Raw genomic sequence first — 23,795 nt, 5'->3', positions numbered from 1 at the left:
ATGCAAGTGAACATGTGCAAAGTTTGGTTCGCGTAGTTGGCCGTATATGCATTGTGTGCGTCTTTGTTTGTCCATATCCGTGTGGACTATTCAGAACCAATGTGTTGTTGTCGTCTCAGGTACCTGGTCCAGTGTCTGCAGTCTGACCTGAATAATTACATGCCTGCGTTTTTGGATGACCCAGAGGAACAGAACCCTCAGAGGCCCAAAATAGGTGACTAACTTCTGTTCATACTGTTCACACTGATACTCTTACTGTGTACATCAACTACTGTCAGCCAGGCCACAGTGGGGGGGGGGGGAGATGTACTGTATAATGTGTTAATACTGAAACTGAAACGTTGATAGAATTTCTTCTACTTCTTCATGTTCCCTATGGACTTTAATGGTATTAGACCCAAGGGTCAATGCTGACTTCACTAGTCCTGACCCCCCCCCCCCCCCAATTCCTTATCCTCCTCTCACAGAGGATGTTCTGCACACCCTGACGGGCGCCATGTCCTTGCTGCGCCGTTGCCGTGTCAACGCGGCGCTGACCATCCAGCTGTTCTCGCAGCTCTTCCACTTCATCAACATGTGGCTGTTCAACAAGCTGGCGATGGAGGCCGACTCTGGGCTGTGTTCACACTACTGGGGCGCCATCCTCCGCCAGCAGCTCAGCCACATCGAGGCCTGGGCAGAGAAACAGGGCCTGGAGCTGGCCGCCGACTGCCACCTCAGTCGCATCGTACAGGTAGGTTCCATCCTAACATTGTCCAGGAAGGCACATCCTGATAGGGCTGTTAGATACCCACTGTTTTCCATACCATGACTTACTGAATGCCCATTCACCGCCAAAGATTACTTGTCAAGTGGTTTCTGTTGAAAAACACTTGTCAGCAGCTCTGTATGATGCTTAAGGGGTCTTTGGGACCCTGCCTAAGGAAAGTTGTAGGGGAAACCATTCAGTGTGGACCACAGGTCACTGTAAATCAAGTCATTAATAGCACTCTGTCCTGCTGTTCCTCCCCAGGCTACGACTCTCCTCACCATGGACAAGTACTCCATGCAGGACGTGCAGAACATCCACAACACCTGCTTCAAGCTGAACTCCCTGCAGCTCAACGCCCTCATGACCAACTACCACTGTGCTCCCGACGAGCCTTACATCCCCCCCGTAAGAAATGAGGACAAGCATCTCCATTCACACACACACACACACACACACACACAGACACTGCTCTATTCACACACTACAGTTACAGTAAGTGTCTATGAATGAATGTCTCCGAAGATGAGAAATAGGTGGTTACGATTTGAAGCATTGCTTAACACACATCTCCTCCCGTCGTTGTAATGCGTTGGAGTTTGTCCTGTACATTTTGGGGGAACATTAGCTAAGCTCTCCACTTGACTGATCTTCATAGCTTCCCCCCCCCCAGGTGAGGTTGCTGATTCTACACGGAGGGTTTTTGAGGAAACATTCAGAGGACTATTAGACACTTAACCGCCTGCTCGAACGAAACCCTCATTGGTCTATCTCGTGTCTCTAACTAGACCCTCAGTGGTCCGTCTGGTGTCTCTAACCAGACCCTCATTGGTCTATCTGGTGTCTCCCAATAGGAGCTGATAGACCACGTGGTTGCCGTGGCGGAGAACACAGCAGATGAGCTGGCCCGTAGCGATGGCCGAGAGGTCCAGCTGGAGGAGGACCCCGACCTGCAACTGCCCTTCCTACTGCCCGAGGACGGCTACTCCTGCGACGTCGTGCGCAACATTCCCAACGGATTCCAGGAGTTCCTGGACCCCCTTTGTCAGAGAGGTACTTGTGTCGAGGAGAGAGAAAAAAAACACGATTGAGTTCCATTGCCGGAATGTCACACGGGTTGTGTTCTGTCGTTGGGTGCCAATCAGAGGCTGAGCTGGCCCGTGTTTGTTCTGTCGGCAGTGGAATGTAGTATGTAAGAAGAGTCTAGAAGACTGGAGAGCTGTTTGCGCCTGTCCTTTTCATTGTGTTTGCTTATGAGAGAGAGGGAGGTGTATTCCAAGAGCAGTTTGTGCAACCGTGTGACTGTAGTCTCAGATATGTCGTAAGTAGTACAAGAAGATGACTGGGATTTGCTCTTGTCCTGTGCAGGATTCTGTCGGCTAACCCCTCACCCCCGCTCCCCTGGGACCTGGACCATCCACTTTGAAGGAGCCGACTGCGACAGCCACTTCTTTGCAGACAACTCCGACCTGGTAGGTGTCCCACAGGACGTTACAACTGTAGAATTATGCAATGCAAAGAGCATTTTCTTGCTGTATGGTCATGCGGAGTAGTGGCTAGTCGTCATGGCCATGCGGAGTAGTGGCTAGTCGTCATGGCCATGCGAAGTAGTGGCTAGTCGTCATGGTCATGCGGAGTAGTGGCTAGTCGTCATGGCCATGCGGAGTAGTGGCTAGTCGTCATGGCCATGCGGAGTAGTGGCTAGTCGTCATGGCCATGCGGAGTAGTGGCTAGTCGTCATGGCCATGCGGAGTAGTGGCTAGTCGTCATGGCCATGCGGAGTAGTGGCTAGTCGTCATGGCCATGCGGAGTAGTGGCTAGTCGTCATGGTCATGCGGAGTAGTGGCTAGTCGTCATGGCCATGCGGAGTAGTGGCTAGTCGTCATGGCCATGCGGCGTAGTGGCTAGTCGTCATGGCCATGCGGAGTAGTGGCTAGTCGTCATGGCCATGCGGAGTAGTGGCTAGTCGTCATGGCCATGCGGAGTAGTGGCTAGTCGTCATGGCCATGCGGCGTAGTGGCTAGTCGTCATGGCCATGCAGCGTAGTGGCTAGTCGTCATGGCCATGCGGAGTAGTGGCTAGTCGTCATGGCCATGCAGCGTAGTGGCTAGTCGTCATGGCCATGCGGAGTAGTGGCTAGTCGTCATGGCCATGCGGAGTAGTGGCTAGTCGTCATGGCCATGCGGAGTAGTGGCTAGTCGTCATGGCCATGCGGAGTAGTGGCTAGTCGTCATGGCCATGCGGAGTAGTGGCTAGTCGTCATGGCCATGCGGCGTAGTGGCTAGTCGTCATGGCCATGCGGAGTAGTGGCTAGTCGTCATGGCCATGCGGAGTAGTGGCTAGTCGTCATGGCCATGCGGAGTAGTGGCTAGTCGTCATGGCCATGCGGAGTAGTGGCTAGTCGTCATGGCCATGCGGAGTAGTGGCTAGTCGTCATGGCCATGCGGAGTAGTGGCTAGTCGTCATGGCCATGCGGAGTAGTGGCTAGTCGTCATGGCCATGCGGAGTAGTGGCTAGTCGTCATGGCCATGCGGAGTAGTGGCTAGTCGTCATGGCCATGCGGAGTAGTGGCTAGTCGTCATGGCCATGCGGAGTAGTGGCTAGTCGTCATGGCCATGCGGAGTAGTGGCTAGTCGTCATGGCCATGCGGAGTAGTGGCTAGTCGTCATGGCCATGCGGAGTAGTGGCTAGTCGTCATGGCCATGCGGAGTAGTGGCTAGTCGTCATGGCCATGCGGAGTAGTGGCTAGTCGTCATGGCCATGCGGAGTAGTGGCTAGTCGTCATGGCCATGCGGAGTAGTGGCTAGTCGTCATGGCCATGCGGAGTAGTGGCTAGTCGTCATGGCCATGCGGAGTAGTGGCTAGTCGTCATGGCCATGCGGAGTAGTGGCTAGTCGTCATGGCCATGCGGAGTAGTGGCTAGTCGTCATGGCCATGCGGAGTAGTGGCTAGTCGTCGTAGTGCTAAGTCACTAAGTGCAGAGGGAATAGGCTGCTGCTTTGAACTGTTTTATGATACTTAAACATGTTTGTTACTCACCATGTATGTTTGTGATGATGTTTAGGCACGGCTCCTGCTTTATGTAACGACTGTATGGACAGCCTTAATGTCCCATACGGCAGTCATGTAATCACTGCTCTACTCTACCCTAACACTCACTCACTCACTCCTGCTCGATTTCAATCAACACCAATTACACCACAGAGGCCAATTCGTGACCAGGGGGCTGTGGAACAGCAGCAAATGATACCCCTCTCCTCACACTAATCTCACAAAACCCCCTAAAATCCACCGCTTCCTACATAATTTCCCTGTTTTTTCCCCCGCTCTCCTTTTTCATGCTTTAAACCCCAGGTCAGCTCAGGGTGGGCGTCAGCCCCCACAGTAGTGACGGGACCGGGGAGAGGGAGGGCGTCCAAACCGTTTAAACACCGCTGAGGTTCTGATTAATGGCTTCTTGGTTGTGTGCCAGGAACCCCCGCCTCATGTTACCACTGCCTTGCTCCAGAATCACTACTGTAGTGTTCCATGATGTTCTCCTATTAACAGCCATCACAGGGTTAATCAGACACACCAGAGACACACAGGGGATCCCTGATGAGAAGAACAATCGGGTGTATTCATTTGTTGGATTCCGTTGCAAAAAAAAACAACGTTTTGTCAGTTCCAAAACGTTTTCTCGTTTTGCTGCAGAAACGGTTTATTCCAAAACGTTTTGCAACAGACAAAATGTTTTTCAATGGAATTCAACTATGAATACACCCCAGGTGTCTGTAGGTTTCCCTGATCACTAGTCCAGACAGGAGGTGTAACTGTTGCTAGCCTAGTGCAGTCAGACTTTTTAGAAGAGCGGCTGTGGTCCTAAAACCCAGGAAGCTCGCTCGCGCTCTCTGAAAAACTTTCATTGGCAGGTGTTTATGAGTTAGTCTCTTAACTGCAAAATTGCTATTGCCTGAATTAATGCATTGTTTTCTCATTTTGGCAGCTGACCCCTGCATCACCATTGCCCTGCCCCTCTAGCACTTGGTGAATCACTCCAATGGCATTCAGAAAGACTTGTTCTGCACCACATCACACGATGAGAAATGCAACCACAGCCCTGTTACTTAATGTGTCTTTGTGTCCACTCTCCCTTTCTCGTTGTCTCTGAACTATGTGGCAGTATAGCATAGCTCTTCAGCTGAGAGAAGAGTTGTTTGTGTCTTTGGGGCTGTTGAGTGTCAATGTGTTCAGTGCCAAAGGGAGGAGAGGCTGTCTCTGTGTGCCTCTTTGTGTGGGAAGCACTGCTCTCTCGCTTTCACTCTCTCTCCCTCCCTCTCCCGCCCTGCTTCCAGGCAGCCCTCCTTTTTAAATGAGCCCATTGAGAGCCTCTGGAGCCAAGCGCATATGGCTTTCATTCTTGACTCCTCTCCAGCACCCGCCGTTTCTCGCTGCGGTCACCCCAACCCGGCGCTCTCTCTGTATGACGACCCTACTCTGCTCTCTATCCCCCTGCTTCCTCCTCCAGAGCCTCATTCCGCCAGAGGAGCGTCCCAGAGAGACAGCTCAGAGTCCTTTAGAAGCCTGACTGACCAGCTGACCGGATCCCACCGCTGACACCAACTGCACTCCAGCTACCCCAGTTGATAGATTTTTCCTGAGCTAAAATTGCTCTCTCTTCTCGTTGCAGCAAATGCGGAAGGAACCGGAAGTTGTGACGGTCACCCTGAAGAAGCACAATGGCATGGGCCTCAGCATTGTGGCTGCCAAGGTAAGACATCTCTTAATCGTGTCCTTTAGTATTTAGGCTAAACGTTTTTTGTCGGTACACACTAGTGCTCCTGGAAGAGGTTTGTGACTTCCTTACTGGAAGGGAAGTGCTATCTGAGCGATGTGAAAAACAGACTCTACAGAAACAAGCCAGAAACATTGAATTACATTTGTTGCGTCCATGCTTGAGCAGACTTACTGCCTAGTGAACACATAAATAATCCAAATTAAGCCCTTATCTCAGCCGTTGTCAAGAGGCCTGCCTGCTGTTGCCTCGAGGTTTTTTGAGTGTGTCCTCATTTTCGGGTCCACAACAATGCCAGTGGAACATGCTGTTTCTAGCCGTGTGGATGGATGTAAGCGCCTTACATTTTCCTGCTTTAACTCTGGATAATGATGGGATGACAGAAGAGAGATCGGCAGAGCAGGCAGCCTTTTGTTGATAGTGTGTGTGTGACTAAGCGACTGTCATGGTCCCTCTACCTGCAGAGTTAGCTCACTGTTCTCTCTGACCTCAGCACTCTGAGGGATGTTTTTTACTGAAACAGATCGCTCTTTGTTTCTGTCCGTCTGTATGGCAAACATTCAAATTGGAAGTCAAAACAGCAGTAAGCAAATTTGTCTTCCGACTGACAGTTTCAGCCGTCCCTGATCTTAACCATCATGTCCTAGTGTTGGAGGAAGCGGAGCAGGCGGGGGGGGGACACGACATCGTGGTTTTCCTCAACTTTTTGTGCGACTGCTAACGACTAACCGTAATAGGTTCTTTAACTAAAGCGTCGTCATTTGCAGTGGGGAATTAGTTAACATTTTACCCAGGCGGTATTGGCCTGGGTACTAACCTGCAGCTGGCCCAGCTTTAGCCCAGTTCTGACCCGGTTTGGTCTGTGTGGGTAATGTGAGAGTGTCTTACTGGGCTGCCAGAAGACTGGGCGTATGAGAGGAAGAGGAGGTTGTGAATAGAGGAGGGAAAGGGGGGACCTTCATGAACTGTTTATTTTCAAAGCAAAGTTCTGGAGTTTGAGGTGGCCACATCCCCTGTGTTTTTACTGCTATTTTCAACCTGAGGTGGTGTGTAAGACAAGGACGGATGGGGGGGAGCGGCGGGAGGGAAGGAAAGAAATGGGAGGGGTAGAAGGAAGGCACAAGGCAGAATGAGAAAGAAAGACAGAGTAATGATAGATTTGCCTAGTGCAGAACACAGCTGGGAAGTTTACCCAAACTGTTGCAGAGTAGCGGGGGCTAGCGCTGGTGGATTGGTTACGTAACCGTCTGGATATGGTATTTCCTACTCCGACTAGCTGCTGATATTTGCCATATGGGTCCAACAGTAAGATGTGGAGTAGAGATATCTTTCACTCGCTGCTCCACACCTAGTCTCTCCTTCGTTAGCTGTTTAGTTTTGTTCTCTGTGAGTACATCTGGGCTGTGATCTGCCCCTTGTTGCCTGAGCTCCAGCCGGCGCTAGCCGAGTGGGAACTACCTTCACCATGTGGTTCTCTGTGGTTGGGAGGAAGGACCAGTCCAAGTTGGTAAGTCTCGATCCTGACTTCTCTTGGAAACAAGGGTTTAAGCATGCCTTGTATGGTGTGAATGTGTAGAGGTGGGGGCAGGACCGCAGCAGGAGAGGAGGAGGTTGAGGGTGTGAAGACACAGGAAATAGAAGGGGACTCCAGTATATGCTCCTGTTCTACTCGCTGTAACCTTCCATATCTGACACCTTGGTGTTCTTTTTCTCAAGTTGACTTCTCAGTGGGAGTTCAATCTTTCACAGTTGCTCGTTTCAAATGTGAGACTGTAAATAAACGTCCAGCGCGGACCGGTTCGTCACGTCTCTACGAGCTGTTTCCCCAGTTAGGGGTGCTGCAATGCGCACACACACAGGCCAGAACTTCAACACGAGGACAAGAGCTTGGTTTTTAGTCTTTGTTTGTTTTGTATATGCTGGTGCAATAGTGACGGAACCGCAGAAGCTGCTTTACAATGGCTAGCTGGTTGAATACAACCCCTGTGGTTTCCCAAACACGGTCCTGGGGACTCCCCTGGGTGCATGTTTTGGTTTTAGCCTCGTTCCCGACGCTTTATTAATGACTTAATTAGAGCAGTGCTGTGTGTGTCCTGCAACTTAAACACATCCTTTCTGACAAAGAGAGGTGCATGTTATTAAATGACAAAATGAAAGACTTGAATAGCATCGAAGGAATGAGCGAGAGATGGATTGTACAAAATACCCCCTTCTGACCCAGAACCATGTCTGTCAAGACCCTGTTTAATAGAAAAGCACACAAAGCACCTAGCGGCCTATAACCATCACCACCACACACCCCCAGACAGAGGGGCGAAGACACGGCTCTTTGTGGTCTCCACGAACCCAAGCAAGCAGGGCAGAGCCCCCCCACCCCTACCCCCTTTCGCCGCACAGACACAGGCGTCTGACTCAACAGTGAGGGAAGCACACTGGAGTCATTTAGACCACAGCCACATGTCAAGACATTCCCCTCTGCTATTAGTTGATTATCAGATTAGTGTGGTGCCGAACTGTGTACTGTGAAGTGTTTTTAATATGGGGTCACACAGTGTCTGTCACAGAGGTGGCCCAGTGTGCTGAGAGCTCATTCTGATGATGGAACTGTCTGACCCACTTGACCTCAGATCCAAGGAAACATTCTCTTTGCTCAATTCAATGTCATCACAGACGGGCCGTTCTTCTCGAGGGGAAAAATATGTCGTCTCAGTCGTGTGAGATTGTGCTGCTACTTGTTCCATGCTCCAGTCAGATTGCGTCGCCTTTAAGAATGAAGTGTATTGATGGAGCTATTTCCCTCTTGGTATGGAGGTCAGATTGACCACCTCGGAGCTGTGGACAAATTGACTTGAGACAGAGATCTGTGTGTGTATATTATAAACTCCCTCAGGACTCCAGTCCAACTATTGTCTCCTCTGGTAAACCCCTGTGGCAGGAAACTGCAGACCATAGGTATGGCTTTATGCAGGAATGTACACACATACACCAGGGTATCCGTTAGCCAGCAATTGACGTAAATAAAACTGTTGTCGGTCAAAATAACTGAGGGGGAAAAAATCCCATTTAGTTATTTTTTTAAAAATTTATTGATGGAAATACATTTGACGTCATCCTTATCGATCTATAGGTTAATAAGCATAATTGAGTGGAATTAAATTGTCCGTTGTGTATTTTCGTTACTCATAATGCATTTTATTTATCCAACCCAGCTATCACACAGCATACGCACACAGCATACAGAGCCTATTTTCAGCGGGGTTTCTCCCTGCAGCTCGTCAGCTGGTTTCTGTGCTCTTGTCAGCCCATTCATTGCGCAACAATTCTATATGCTTTCGCGTGTTTAATTGTTTTGGTGCATGACATTATCAGGACCGAGAAACCAGGAACATGCTCATTGCTCACATTAAGCTCTCCAAACAAAAGACAATGGGGGAAAAATGGACAACTCTCTTTTGGTTATGAAATGAACTAAAAGTTGTTTCTCACAAGTGTAGCAGGTTGTGAACTCCATAAACTACGTTTCCACTCCGAGAATGAGAACTGTAAATGACTAATACATGCATTAACGTTTTAATTGAATCCATTTTAGAATACGGCTGTAACGTAACAAAATGTGGAAGAAGTCGAGCGGTCTGAATACTTTCCGAAGGCACTGTATGAAATGGGCAATTGATACACATTTTTAATAAAAGGGCAAACAATTCACACAATTAAACAATGAATGTGCAATCATTTGTGGAAGACTGTTGAGCCATTCTGGATAGCGGCTCTCCTACAGTGCATCTTTGCCACACACCTCTTGTCTTTGTTTTGAAGTTATACTCAAGACCTAGGCCTGTTTCCACGCGTGCTGCCCAAATGGGCATAGGCGTACGAGCTTATGATTTGAAACAATTCAGTCATTTTCTTTTAATAGCTAATGATCCTTGATTCCTTTTTGACTAAGTCATGCTTTCTGGTGAAGTATTTTATTTTTTGTGTAGACAGGAGTAATTATATCATTTTGGCAAATTTGTTTCCATTTACTTCCCTATTGGACCCGCCGCTATTGGCATTTTCCGGCACCACATTTTCCTAACGGAAACTCTGACATATCCACAAACACAGTATGATTGCCGGTTCAGTGCAAAGGACAGTTGTGTGGCAGAGTCTGATGCCTTGGCTCCAAATTCCTATAGAGCAGAACTGGGTTACAGTGCACTCATGGCAGGGCGGGACGGGAGAGCTGTTTGTGACTTACAGCCAACACATTCAACTGACTGGAGTAAAGTTTATTCACTACTGTACAAGGGTGTGTGTGTGTGTGTGTGTGTGTACAGAAGTGATATGTCTCTGGATTGTACTAGGACTGTGTCCTTACTGGACCCTACCACCACACTAGAAATGTGATCAGCCTCAGATCATAACACCCGGTGAACTGAGCAGCTATTACTTCGTAAGGGGGTCATTTCCCTGCCCCACCCTGTTTACCATATGGTCTGCTGTTAGTGGTGCAAGTCAACACACTTAGGACAACATTTTCTGTCTGTAAAATAGCTCTTGCAGTGTGCGAAATTGTGGAGCTCTTTCCAAGCTCAACCATAACATTGAAATAGATGGAAAGCATTTAAGGCTCTTTGGAATACTGCAGCTTGCTAGTCATCTTCTCGCATTGTTTCTATTGGATCGTTTCTATTATGCATTTCAATTGTAAAGAGCTTGGATCTCTCCTCTGGACATGCCGTCTCCAGTCTCTGAGACGTGACTAGACGTGTTAGAGCTGTATAGCAGTCTGTAGTAGTCTCCTTTGAGGCTCTCGCAGCCCCAGCTGTCTGGCTCCAATCCCCAGGTGTGATGTGTGCCACGCTCTGACTCCACACACAACTCCCCTCAGTTTCGGGCGAGGCGTGTAGCGTGACTTCAACTCGACACGTCCAACACCCTCCGACATCCTGACAGTTAACAGCATCGTAGCTAGCTACACACGTGCTCACCATAATGCTACAGTGCGTCGCGTCAGCTTCCTCTCCTTTACTAAAAATCGATATTATGGTCTTTAGGTGTTTTAGGTAAGGAGGAAGGAGGTTTTGGTGAGAGCGGTGGGATACATGTTGGATGAATGGATATTATGCCACCTTTTAAGCAGGTATAAATACTACCCGGTATTCTACTACACTAGCCAGCCCTCGTACTTAAAAACGGTAGCAATTAGAGCTCTCGTTAAAGCACTGCAGAGTTTTATTCATGGACTTTATAGACCTCTGTTACATGTGTTTTGCCAGGCTGAGCCTATGAACTTGTGTCGGGCTGATAGGCCAAGGCGGGGTAGGGGAGCCCTGATGCTTCTCGCTCTCCCGCTCAATTCAATGTGCTTTATTGGCATGACGTAACAATGTACATATTGCCTAAGCTTACTTTGGAGATTTACAATATTAACATAATAATATTAAATATTGTCAGCTGGACAACAATAAGCAAGGGTCTAAATAACCATACATTGAACAATGGCATAGAGGACATGTGCAGGTTGGTTGTAGTGGTCTGCCAACCCCACAGCTCTCTGCACCTATACTCATCAGAGAGGTCTATGAAACACTGTAATTGTTTTACATTTTTTACATTTTGTCTTGAAATGCAGCTCTGTCTCGGGTTCAGCTGGGGTGCAGTGGTTGCAGAGCCTTTCCTCTACAGGGAGCCAAGTTTTCCTGTGTCTAACCTTCTCAATGGCAAGGCTGTGCTCACTGAGCCTGTACTTTGTCAAGGTTTAGTAACCATGGTCAAATAGTTTGCCATGCTACGGTATACTGGCCAGATAGCACTGCAAGTCATTTAGTTTTTTTTGGACTGTGTTGTAATTTGGTTTATTCTGATAGATTGGATGGTCCTTGCATGCTGACCACACCGCTTGCAAAATATATTTAGACATCTGTTATTCAATTATTGCACCCACACTGCTCGTGCGTGTCAACGAGCGTCTGCGTTGCCAAGGGCTAAAATAGAACTCCTTTGTATTTCTGACTCAGATCGTGCTGCAGGTCCTGCCTCTCCCATCTCCTCATTGGTTATACCCACGTGGGTGATTGAAAGACAACTGTTTCCGGTTGTCTTGGTAATACTATGTAAGTTTAGATGCCAATCACCATATAACTTCAGAGTTGAAAAAGCCTGGAAGGAGGAGAGATGACTAGAAACGATTCGGTTGACCGTTTTATGTGTGGATTAATTGTCGGAGTAGAAGACCTTGTGCATTTCAGGTAAAATAACAACTCAATGTTTATATCCCAGGACAAATTAGCTAAGAAGTTCAAGCTAATTAGCCAAGTTGCCATAAATGTTTAATGCGTTTCGACCTGTCCCCAAATTAATGTCATTAGTTCAGAGTTTGTTTTGATATTTTAACCTGTGTGTCGTGATCACGTTTGGTGTAGGGGGACAAAATAAATGTATGCACAATGGCACACGCGCGCAGCCGGTTTGGGTTCCGTGTAAAATAGAAATGGGTTCTATTTGTGACGCTCAACGTGCTGCAAGTCCTGCCTCTCCCATCTCCTCATTGGTGTTTAGGAGCATATACCCACGTGGGTGATTGAAAGATGAACTGTCATATAAAGTCCAAAGAAGAAAAAGAAGCCTGAAGGAAGGAGGAGAGCTGATAAAACGAATTCCTTTCTCATTTGTGGATGAATTGTCGGACTAGAGGACCTTGTGCATTTCAGGTAAAATAACAACCCAATGTTTATATCCCAGGACAAATTAGCTAGCAACAGCAAGCTAGCTAAATTGCCATAAATGTTTCATGCTTTTTGACCTGTCCCCAAATTAATATAATTGGTTCAGAGTTTGTTTTGATAATTCAACCTGCGTGTTCAGATTGCTTCTGGTGTGGGTGAACAAAATCAACGTGCACACGCGTCTGGTTTGGTCAGCATGTTAGGCTTCAGTGTGTTAGTAAAATAGGTTTGTGAACTCAGGGACCAGCTGGATGAGGGAACTCTTTTCTTTGCTCAGCTCTTGGCATTGCAGGGCTTGATAATGATATGAGTGGGGGTCACGGTATTTTAGATGTTTCCAAAAATTTTGTTTTTAATGGCGTAGGTTGCCCTGCGTGAACTCTTACATGTATAATGCGACAGAAAACCTTCCCCGGGTTACTGTTCACACACATGCCTCTGTAATTGTTAGGGTCAAATGTATTTCCGTTCTTAAAGATTGGGGCTATAAATCCTTGATTCCAGATGTCAGGGAAATAACCTACACTCAGGATCAAATTAAACTGTTTTGAATATAGCCATTTGAAATCTCTCTGTCTCTCTCTGTCGGTTAGAACTCCCATTTCCCTCACATCACTCCTTTATGTAAAGGCCTTAATCGAGAACAGAGGTGGGATCCATGTTATTGGTCACATACACATGGTGAGCAGATGTTAATGCGAGTGTAGCAAAATGCTTGTGCTTCTAGTTCTGACAATGCAGTAATAACCAACGAGTAGTCTAACCTAATAATTTCACAACAATTACCTTATACACACAAGTGTGAAGGAATGAAAATGAATATGTACATAAAAAATATATGAATGAGTGATGGTACAGAACGGCACAGGCAAGATGCAGTGGATGGTATAGAGTACAGAATATACATATGAGATGAGTAATGTAGGGCATGTAAACATAAAAGTGGCATTGTTTCATGGGGAAATGCAGTGGGGTCAAAAGTATTCAGACACACGCGTACACACATTCCCAGGTTTGTTTGTCCCCTGTGGCAGTAACTTCTGACTGGCACCCTGGTTCTCGCACTAAACCCAGTCTCCTGTCCCCCTCTAAAATGTGAGCTGTAGTAAGATGTTCCTCTTGTAGGACAATAAACATGAAATCTGTATCAGCCTGGCAGAGGGCCAGTAGTCCTGACCTGTGTAAGGGGACCCCCCTCTTGTGTTTGAGTGGGACCATTGGGTCCCCCGGGAGGACGGGTGGCCCTCTGGAATGTCCCCCTCCTGGCTCAGGTGACATCCCTCTAGGAGGAGTCCATGCCACAGCTCCAGTGTCTGCACTGTTCATAATCAAACACACACACCTACGCCAGATTAGCGACTTCCACCACAGTGCCAGACTGAACTGAAGACTGAACAGATTGACGTATTTAGTCTATCTGAAGGTATCTCTTTTATTGCAGGGGTGTCGAACTCATTCCATGGAGGGCCTAGTGTCTGCTGGTTTTTGTTTTTTTCCTTTCAATTAAGACCTAGACAACAGTTGGGGTAATGGGTAGTGGAGGGCTGGGTGGGTGCTTCTGATTGTGGTGTAAATAGCCAGGCTTTCTCAGGCGGATTCTGTTTCTGCGTTTCCTCACTGCTACTGTGGCTGAGTACTGTGCTAGGCTTCCTTAACCACAGATCTCGCTCCCTCTTTTTTTCCTCTCTCTGCTCTTCAGATCCTCTGTCTTTACATGCTTTGCATTAGCATCCAAATAAGGCATCAATTTAAGGAGTGTGACAGTCGAATCCTCTCTGGTTTACATTTCAGTGGTTGTTTTGGCAGCTCTTCACAATGCCCATCAAACGCTTTGAGGAATAAACAGATGTTCAGACAGCAGACGACTGTCCAAACCTCTCCCCTAGCTTCAGTGTCGACCGCCAGCCTTTCTCAGCTGACCACCACACATTAGACTTAAAACAACAGCGTGTCACATCCACAGCAGCCTTCGTGTGAGACGGCCAATGGGCCCACACATGGGTGGCTTTTACTGGTCACACCCTCCAATCCCGGTTCTCGTGTTTGACATGTGTACTTTATGTTGACCAGCGTCGAGGTGTTACTGCGCAGACTCTAATGTCGAGGGTCTTGTTGTGAGTCACTACACTTGAATAGGGGAGGAAGTAATAAGGTAGTGTGGAACTGGTGCTGTGGAAGAGCAGGACCCCCTGGCAGGCTGTGGTGTGTGGCGGTGGCTATCTGCTGCAGCTAGAGGAATGTGTTGTTGACCATGGAGGAGAGCAGTGCTGTGATCGTCCTCCCTGGTCTGGCTGTTGTCTCTCTGGTACTGGTTCCCTTGAATTGAATGAAGGAGTTAATGTTTTACTTCAGAGACTAACATTGTTCTCAACACACACTCCCAAGTTCTCAGTCAAGCTCATTTGATATCTGTTGCGTAGGTTCCTTCAGACAAGCGTGTTGTTGAATTGTGTTACACAAAGTTCGTAAGGCGCAATTGTTTTCGGTGGGGTTCTCGGGTTAGAGCACCGCCTGTATCTATTATCTAGCCTGCTGTGTTTGTACAGGTGAAAGCTCTTTTTTTACAATTGTCTGGTATCATTGGGCCGTAGATCCATGTGAACAGGGCTCTCGTGTTATTTGGAGATGATATTACATTGAACAAGACCGTACTGTTCCAGGCAGCTCAATGTGATCTCTACCGGATATACCCCCAATATTACAGCTGGCTCTGGCCCAGGATTTCCTTTAGGAAAATTTGATGCCGGACATTTGACCGACAACATTTTAATTTACTGGACATTTGATACATTTACCAGACCCATATGCATTGGGCCTGATTAGGGCGTCCACCCACCGTGCTCAGAATGACAGGAATCACATTTAGAATATGGTAATTCATATTAACAGAACGTGCATTTCGCGGATGCAACAATGTGCGGTCCTTTTACCAAATTATGATGTGCACTTTGAACATGCGCTTAAATATGTTATAACTGTCCAGATGTACTTTTCCTCAGCCAACAAGACGAGTAACAAAGAGCAGGGGGGGGGGGACTAGCTTCGACTGGAGAAAAAAACTCTTGAATGTTCATCCAACTTGGAACTCTAACTTGGGCCTCTTTCTAGAGCTCCGACTTTCCGACCTGAAGATCACTGACGTCATGATTTGACCTTTCCGAGTTCCTAGTTGTCTTGAAAGCAGCACAATGCTGCAGCAGCTCTTGCGCGGTCTGGCAGATTTTCAATTCGAAGGCTCTGTATCTGTATGCTGTACGCGTGATAAATGAGATACATAACGAATATACTGTAAACGTGCCAATTTAATTCCACAAAATTATGAAAATTAACCTATAGGCCAATAAGCTTGAATAGTCAAATGTATTTACATCGACTGGTATTTCTATCAAGGAATAGGCTAAAAAGCATTATTACGCAATGGGATTTTTTTGTTATTTACTGGACAATTGGCCGATGGCAATTTTATTTATCAGCTTTAAAAAATAAAACAATTATGGACAAAAGCTGGCTATTACCGGCTAACTGAAATCTTGCCCGTCTGGGCATGCCATATTGGGTAGTTAGTTACCTTTTTGAGAGCTCAGCCATGGGAAAATATATTTTTCATCATGGTAGATACATTTTTAGTCCACTCTCATAAAACACTGACTCTCAGGAGTTCTTCCACACTACAGTCGTGGCCAAAAGTGTTGAGAATGACACAAATGTACATTTTCACAAAGTCTGCTGCCTCAGTTTGTATGATGGAAATTTGCATATACTCCAGAATGTTATGAAGAGTGATCAGATGAACTGCAATTAATTGCAAAGTCCCTCTTTGCCATGCAAATTAACTGAATCCCCCAAAAACATTTCCACCGCATTTTAGCCCTGCCGCAAAAGGACCAGCTGACATGGCTGGAGATCACTCTGTCATGCTGATTTGAGTTCGAATAACAGACTGGAAGCTTCAAGAGGAGGGTGGTGCTATAAGTCATTGTTCTTCCTCTGTCAACCATGGTTATCTGCAAGGAAACACGTGCCGTCATCATTGCTTTGCACAGAAAGGGCTTCACAGGCAAGGATATTGCTACCAGTAAGATTGCACCTAAATCAACCATTTATCGGATCATCAAGAACTTCAAGGAGAGCGGTTCAATTGTTGTGGAGAAGGCTTCAGGACGCCCAAGAAAGTCCAGCAAGCGCCAGGACCGTCTCCTAAAGTTGATTCAGCTGCGGGATCGGGGCAACCCCAGTACAGAGCTTGCTCAGGAATGGCAGCAGGCAGGTGTGAGTGCATCTGCAAGCACAGTGAGGCGAAGACTTTTGGAGGATGGCCTGGTGTCAAGAAGGGCAGCAAAGAAGCCACTTCTCTCCAGGAAAAACATTCAGGGACAGACTGATATTCTGCAAAAGGTACAGGGATTGGACTGCTGAGGACTGGGGTAAAGTAATTTTCTCTGATGAATCCCCTTTCCGATTGCCTGAGGACTGGGGTAAAGTAATTTTCTCTGAATCGCCTTTCTGATTGTTTGGGGCATCCGGAAAAAAGCTTGTCCGGAGAAGACAAGGTGAGCGCTACCATCAGTCCTGTGTCATGCCAACAGTAAAGCATCCTGAGACCATTCATGTGTGGGGTTGCTTCTCAGCCAAGGGAGTGAGTTCACTCACAATTTTGCCTAAGAACACAGCCATGAATAAAAAAATGGTACCAACACATCCTCCGAGAGCAACTTCTCCCAACCATCCAGGAACATTTTGGTGATGAACAACGCCCTTTCCATCATGATGGAGCACCTCGCCATAAGGCAGAAGTGATAACTAAGTGGCTCGGGGAACAAAACATCAATATTTTGGGTCTATGACCAGGAAACCCCACAGACCTTAATCCCATTGAATTTGTGGTCAATCCTCAAGAGGCGGGTGGGCAAACAAAAACCCACAAATTCTGACAAACTCCAAGCATTGATTATGCAAGAATGGGCTGCCATCAGTCAGGATGTGGCCCAGAAGTTAATTGACAGCATGCCAGGGCGGATTGCAGAGGTCTTGAAAAAGAAGGGTCAACACTGAAAATATTGACTCTTTGCATCAACTTCATGTAATTGTCAATAAAAGCCTTTGACACTTATGAAATGCCTGTAATTGTACTTCAGTGTTCCATAGTAACATCTGACAAAAATATCTGAAGACACTGAAGCAGCAAACTTTGGAAATTAATATTTGTGTCATTCTCAAAACTTTTGGCCACGACTGTGTTCTAGGATTATTTTTCAATTGGATGCTAGTGAAATGATTTAGGTTAACCGGTTGTAACTGGTAGGAAGTGATTGATTTTAGTTTGGGCAGAGGGATTCGGGGGATCCCCTTGTAGTTTTCCTGTGTTATAAATGTGGCAACGCTGAAAGGGAACCTGAACTGGTTGAAGGGGCTAGTCAGAACAGCAGATGGTATGGATCATGTCAAGCCACCTTTGGCCTCGTCTCATGTAGCCTCATTATTAGTACCATGTTTGTTTAGTCGATTTTAATATAAATTGTCCTGCTCAGGGTCTCTAGTCTCCAGATTAATAGTTTAATTTAGTTGGCAGTTCACTGCAGACAGATGCCTCCACATAGTGCTACAGTAGCTGTGTGATTTATTGGGGAATTGTGCTGCTACGTTAACACTAAATGGTCTCTGTTTAGTGTAAATAATGTTCTACCAGGTCAGCTGATCAGCATCCGCTCCACAGTAATGTTTGTTACTATGGGCCACGTGTTCAGACTGTCTGGCTTGTAAAGTGATGTGTTCCCTTCTGTCTGTCTTTCTCAAGGGTGCTGGACAGGACAAGCTCGGGATCTACATCAAGTCTGTTGTGAAGGGAGGTGCGGCTGAAGTGGTGAGGGTTTTAGATCATGCCGACTCCATACAGAATGACCTCATCTAGATTGACTCACAATGTTGCTATAAAATGACTTCTCTCTCCTTCCCTCTCCCTACTCTGTGTGTGTCTGTGTGTGTGTTACATTTGTTTTTGTGTGTTTAGGACGGTCGTCTGGCTGCAGGGGACCAGCTGCTGAGTGTGGACGGCCGCAGCCTGGTGGGCCTCTCCCAGGAGAGGTAATGCCTCAAACTTCCCTGACCCGCCTCGCCCCGGGTCACTCCCCAACACAACACCAATTGGACCTTGTGTACAGAACAACCTGGGTTTAGGAGTGAAACAGGACACGTAATGTCCTGCTGTTGTTATCCATATAAAGCTCTGAAGAGTGGAGAAACCAAGATGAAACCGATAGGGTACATCAAGGCCAATTTGAAACAAAGAGCTCTTTCAGTAGCAGCAGTCACACCATAAGAAGGAAATTAGCTCAATCGCGTAGAACAAGCAGAGACTATCTACAGTGCACTGACTTACAATGACCTCCACTATGTTTATGTTGGGTCTAGTAGTAATGAATAGCTTATCCTTGGTTCACACCTCTCTCAGATTAGTTAGAGCGTTGGGTTAGCGCTTTGGCCCAGTAACTGAAAGGTCGCTAGTTCGAATCACCGAGCCGACAAGGGGAAAACTCTGTCTGTGCCCTTGAGCAAGGCACTTAAACCCTAGTTGCTTGGTAAAGGCTGACCCTGACCGGTACCCCACTCTCTGAGGGTGTTTCGGGGAGAGTTGGGATATGCAAAAAAAATCCAAATTCAATTTCACACATGAGTGTGACACATACTTGTACATAGGATAAATATAAGCACCCACCATAGAAACGATACCCTTTCAGACAAACACACACAAACCTTTTGGACATTTTATTTTGGTTTCCAAATGCCAAAACAGTTGAGGCTCAGTGCTCAATCTATAACATTGTTATCTATTCTCGTAGGGGGGAAAAATGGGACTTTTAAAATTGAATTGCCACGTTGATTTAAAAGCACACGGCTCATTACACTTTTATATCTGCTTGTAAACTGACAACAGAATCTGGTCCAAGTCTTGAATTTATTGATTGCTTTGAGAAGTTTGTTTGTGTGTGTGTGTCTGCCAATGATTAACCACAAGGCTTGAGCACCAAACAGACAGTCGAAAACTGTTGGGAAATGAACTTCTTCTAAATAACTATTGCGTATGGAGAATGCCATTCCTGATACAGTACGGTTAACTCCTGGTCTGCCAATGGACAATGGAAGTCTCATAAACATCAGTCCTTGGTACTGCCATGATGAAAAACTAGAACTTTGGCATATTTGCTTTGTTCTGTTGCATTCAATCATCTTCCCAGTCCAATGAATTCTGAATCCCATTAATATCTCTTCTCAGGGCTGCAGAGTTAATGACGAGGACAGGCTCTGTGGTGACACTGGAAGTGGCCAAACAGGGTGCTATTTACCATGGCCTGGCCACACTCCTCAACCAGCCTTCTCCTATGATGCCCAGAGGTAAGGGTCTGCTAGGACAACGGGGGCACTGCTGGTAACTATGGTCCATAGGGCGCAGGTAAAAAAAGTAATTCACTATATAGGGAATAGGTGGCCATTTCGGGTGCAGACAATGTCCCTCCTTGTTCCCTGTAACGGTCTAGAGTCAGAGGAAAGCCGAGGTTTGACTAAGTAGATAATGAGGGTTTGTAGGCTCCAGATTCCATGAAATGTCAGAAGCAAAAGTCTACTTTGTTTTGTTTTCAACATTCAGCCTCTAGACTTCTGTGGTATTGGAGCGAGACGGTTGTAGTTTATGGGGCGTTGGCTGGCTGGTAGTGTTTGTACTGAGACTGTGACTGATAGTTAACAATGTCCATTGTACATGTACTGTCTGCTATGGTTGGCTCATTAAGGGGCGGCGGGTAGACAAATTGGGCCAGTAACCGAAAGGTTGCTGGAATCTAGATCGAATCCCGAGCTGACAAGGTAAAAATCTGTCATTCTGCCCTTGAACAAGGCAGTTAACCCACTGTTCCTAGGCCGTCATTGTAAATAAGAATATTTTCTTAACTGTCTTGCCTAGTTAAATAAACAAATATTTTCCTCCTTTTCCTCTCAGCGTTACAAGGAGGGCGTGATAAGAACGGTAAACTGAGACCAAAGAGTGAAGGCTTTGAACTGTACAACAACTCAGTCCAGAACGGCTCTCCAGAGAGCCCCCAGGGTGACTGGCAGGCCTACCCAGAACCAAAGAAGTTGAGTGGGGAGGAGAGACTACTGAAGAACCGGGCCGACCACCGCTCCAGCCCCAACGTGGCCAGTGAGTAGATGGGCGATTCCAGCGTTATGGACATTAGATTTACATGCTAAATTAAGGGGTCCATTCTGTCTCACAAAATAGAACTGTAACTTTTGCTGTGTGAGTATAGCACCCATTGGAAGGAGTGCATACCCCAAAAACTGGACTTGTTAATATTGACCTGTTGTATGTTTTTCTTTGTGTTATTTATATTTTGTGGTTTGGAGAAGAAGAAAATATATATAATATATATATATATATAATCACGTGTTGGAGAAATTAAGCAAATAAGAAGTATTATGGATGTTACTTGAAATGGCATTTTGGGGAGACTGAACATATTAGCAAAAGTCTGAGTTTGTTTTTAGGTCAAATCATGGATTGCCATTTCGAAGGAAAGGCTTGGCTGAACACAAAAACAATAAAATGAATATTGTCATTTCTATTATTACTTTAGAGAGGAAAAGCAACTCTTATGGATGTTACACCCTCCGTTGTGGACATTAAGAGTCTGAAATAGACATTCAAATCTACAAGATTTCTTGATCCGACTCTATCATAACGTGTTGTCATTTGGAACGTTTTTAAAATGTCCGCAGAAGGCATAGTACAGGGGTGTCCAACTCTTTTCCCCCCCGGGGGGCAACGAGGTCCGGAGGGCCGCACTGAAAATTGGTTGTATTTCCTTGTCGTCAATATTTGCAATGCATAGTCCTCTGTCAATCATTTCTGGAATTGTGGATGCTCCCTGGCTGTTTTGTGATTATTAGCGAGCTGGCCAGTCAAGAAACTGTATGTATATGTAGGTCCATTATCAATCCTAAAGAGTTTCCATTTGGTTTAGTCATTTTAAAGTATATTGAGTTTGTTTCAGTTAAATGTTTTACATTTTTACTCAAACCCCCCTCGGGCTGGATTGGATTCCCTAGCGGGCCGGATCCGTATGTTTGACACCCCTGGCATAGTACTTTAGGATTGAGTAATTACAGGTAGCCTTATACAAGGCCAGACACCACACCATAACAGGTCATTTTCTATCTTTATATACAGTACCAGTCAAAAGTTTGGACACCTACTCATTCAAGGTTTATCTTTATTTTATTTTTTCTACATTGTAGAATAATAGTGAAGACATTACAACTAGGAAATAACACATGGAATCAGGTAGTAACCCAAAAAGTGGTAAACAAATCTAAATATATTGTAGATTTTAGATTCTTCAAAGTAGCCACCCTTTTCCTTTGACAGCTTTGTGCACTCTTAGAATTCTCTCAACCAGATTAACCTGGAATGCTTTTCCAACAGTCTTGAAGGAGTTCCCATATATGCTGAGCACTTGTTGGCTGCTTTTCCTTCAGTCTGCAGTCCAACTCATCCCAAACAATCTCAATTGGGTTGAGGTCGGGTGATCTAATGCAGCACTCATCACTCTCCTTCTTGGTCAAATAACCCTTACACAGCCTGGAGGTGTGTTGGGTCATTGTCCTGTTGAAAAGGAAATGATATAGTCCCACTAAGCGCAAACCAGATTGGATGGTGTATCACTGTAGAATGCTCTGGTAGCCATGCTGGTTAAGTGTGCCTTGAATTCTAAATAAATCAGACTGTGTCACCAGCAAAGCACCATCACACCCACCACCACCTCCATGCTTCACGGTGGGAACTACACATGCGTTCACCTACTCTGCGTCTTACAAAGATACGGCGGTTGGAACCAAAAATCTCAAACTTGGACACATCACACCAAAGGAGAGATTCCCACTGGTCTAATGTTCATTGCTCATGTTTCTTGGCCCAAGCAAGTCTCTTTAATATTTTTACCAAATAGGGCCATCTTCTGTATACTACCCTGTCACAACACAACTGGTTGTCTCAAATACATTAAGGACAGAAATTCTACATATTCACTTTTAACAAGGCACACCTGTTAATTGAAATGCATTCCAGGTGACTACCACATGAAGCTGGTTGAGAGAATGCCAAGTGTGCAAAGCTGTCATCAAGGCAAAGTGGCAACTTTAAAGAATCTAAAATATATTTGTATTACACTTTTTTTGGTTACTACATGATTCCATATGTGTTATTTCATAGTTTTGATGTCTTCACTATTATTCTACAATATAGAAAATAGTCAAATTAAAGAAAAACCCTGGAATGAGTAGGTGTGACCCAACTTTTGACTGGTACTGTATATTTACTTTTCTGGACACTGGATTAAGTCTATGTATTTTGGGGGGTTTCATTGGAAGAAGACACTATACTGCCATGTGTGAGAAATGCATTTCAGCATACATTTTCCAAAAGAATCTTAGCTAGAACACATTTTCAAGATATCACCAATTGCTTCAGTAAATGTCTGATGAATTACGTCCCAGAACGAGCACACGACGTGGTGAATGCACAAGCTTCTGGAGCTTAAGATATGATACGTCGATGTCCATCACATCCATATCTGTTATGGATGTTACGGATATCATAACACTGATACTGATAAAGAAAAGCGAAGCCAATTATAAACCATATAAAACCTTGATGAAAGTTAGCCTTACAGAGAATGTTTCAAAAGGATCTTTTTGGATGTTACATTGCCTGTCCCAGTCAGCCACTATCTTTACAGGACTGTAGAACACGCAAATAAAACTCAAGGCACTTAAATTTGTCTGTCTTGCTTCATTAATATCTTGTCATAGCTAACACTGGGGGACAGCTGTGAGTGGAAAAACAAGCTCTGTGAGCCCTTTCTAAAAGCCATGAAATATGATTAACTGGAAAGTATTAATTGAAACTTGGCCACCTTCTCTGTAATCATAAAAATGCATGCAATTTCCTACTTAAACTTTTCAAATAAACTCCAACACATGGACCTTTTGTGCTGGGTTGGAACAAAAACCTCCAAACCCCATAGCGCTCCAGGGCAAGAGATGGCGAATGGCAGGTTGGCATTTATTGTCATGTCTTTCCCTGGAGGCAGCTCTGCAGAGTGGTCACTAGCTAGCACAGCCACAAAGTCATAATCTCATTTTTAAACCTAACCTTAATAACCCTAATGCCTAACCTTATATTAAGACCAAAAAGCAAATGGCCCATCTAGCGGAAATCACTAAGTTCTGCCTCCATGGCAAGATTCATGACAATAAATGTCAACTTGCTGGTGACGGGTGATCACTGGAGTAGTGTGTGTGTGTGTGTGACCACTGAGTTAGTGTCTGCTCAGCTCTGACTACCTGGTGTTTTTCCTCCAGACCAGAGTCAGAGTCCAGGAGGAAATACCGTCTACCCAGGAGGACCTGGGACAAAGATCACCTCCGTCTCCACGGGCAACCTGTGTGCTGATGTGAGTAACCACAGCAACACCACCAGTCAGAGGAATGTCGCCGTAACATATCTCCCTGA

At 45.8% G+C, this 23,795-nt stretch overlaps 1 protein-coding gene across 30 annotated transcripts in view; it reads left to right on the top strand.

Moving 5' to 3' along the window:
* The window catches only part of LOC110521052 (afadin), a 117,046-nt gene that overhangs the window by 80,069 nt on the left and 13,182 nt on the right, over positions 1 to 23,795 (top strand). For all 30 annotated transcript variants that reach the window (XM_090232767.1, XM_090232762.1, XM_090232755.1 and 27 more), the window contains 11 exons: positions 120 to 214; positions 468 to 733; positions 1,013 to 1,156; positions 1,603 to 1,801; positions 2,117 to 2,220; positions 5,418 to 5,498; positions 18,027 to 18,092; positions 18,240 to 18,313; positions 19,503 to 19,621; positions 20,223 to 20,423; positions 23,645 to 23,736. In XM_090232767.1, the coding sequence (XP_090088893.1) occupies positions 120 to 214; positions 468 to 733; positions 1,013 to 1,156; positions 1,603 to 1,801; positions 2,117 to 2,220; positions 5,418 to 5,498; positions 18,027 to 18,092; positions 18,240 to 18,313; positions 19,503 to 19,621; positions 20,223 to 20,423; positions 23,645 to 23,736 (1,441 nt within the window). The remainder of the gene's footprint in view (positions 1 to 119; positions 215 to 467; positions 734 to 1,012; positions 1,157 to 1,602; positions 1,802 to 2,116; positions 2,221 to 5,417; positions 5,499 to 18,026; positions 18,093 to 18,239; positions 18,314 to 19,502; positions 19,622 to 20,222; positions 20,424 to 23,644; positions 23,737 to 23,795) is intronic.

The sequence above is a fragment of the Oncorhynchus mykiss genome, chromosome 4 (genome assembly GCF_057628025.1).
Source record: "Oncorhynchus mykiss isolate SJ-2025 chromosome 4, ASM5762802v1, whole genome shotgun sequence".
Taxonomy (NCBI): Eukaryota; Metazoa; Chordata; class Actinopteri; order Salmoniformes; family Salmonidae; genus Oncorhynchus; species Oncorhynchus mykiss.
This window is presented reverse-complemented; position numbering and strand designations above follow the sequence as displayed.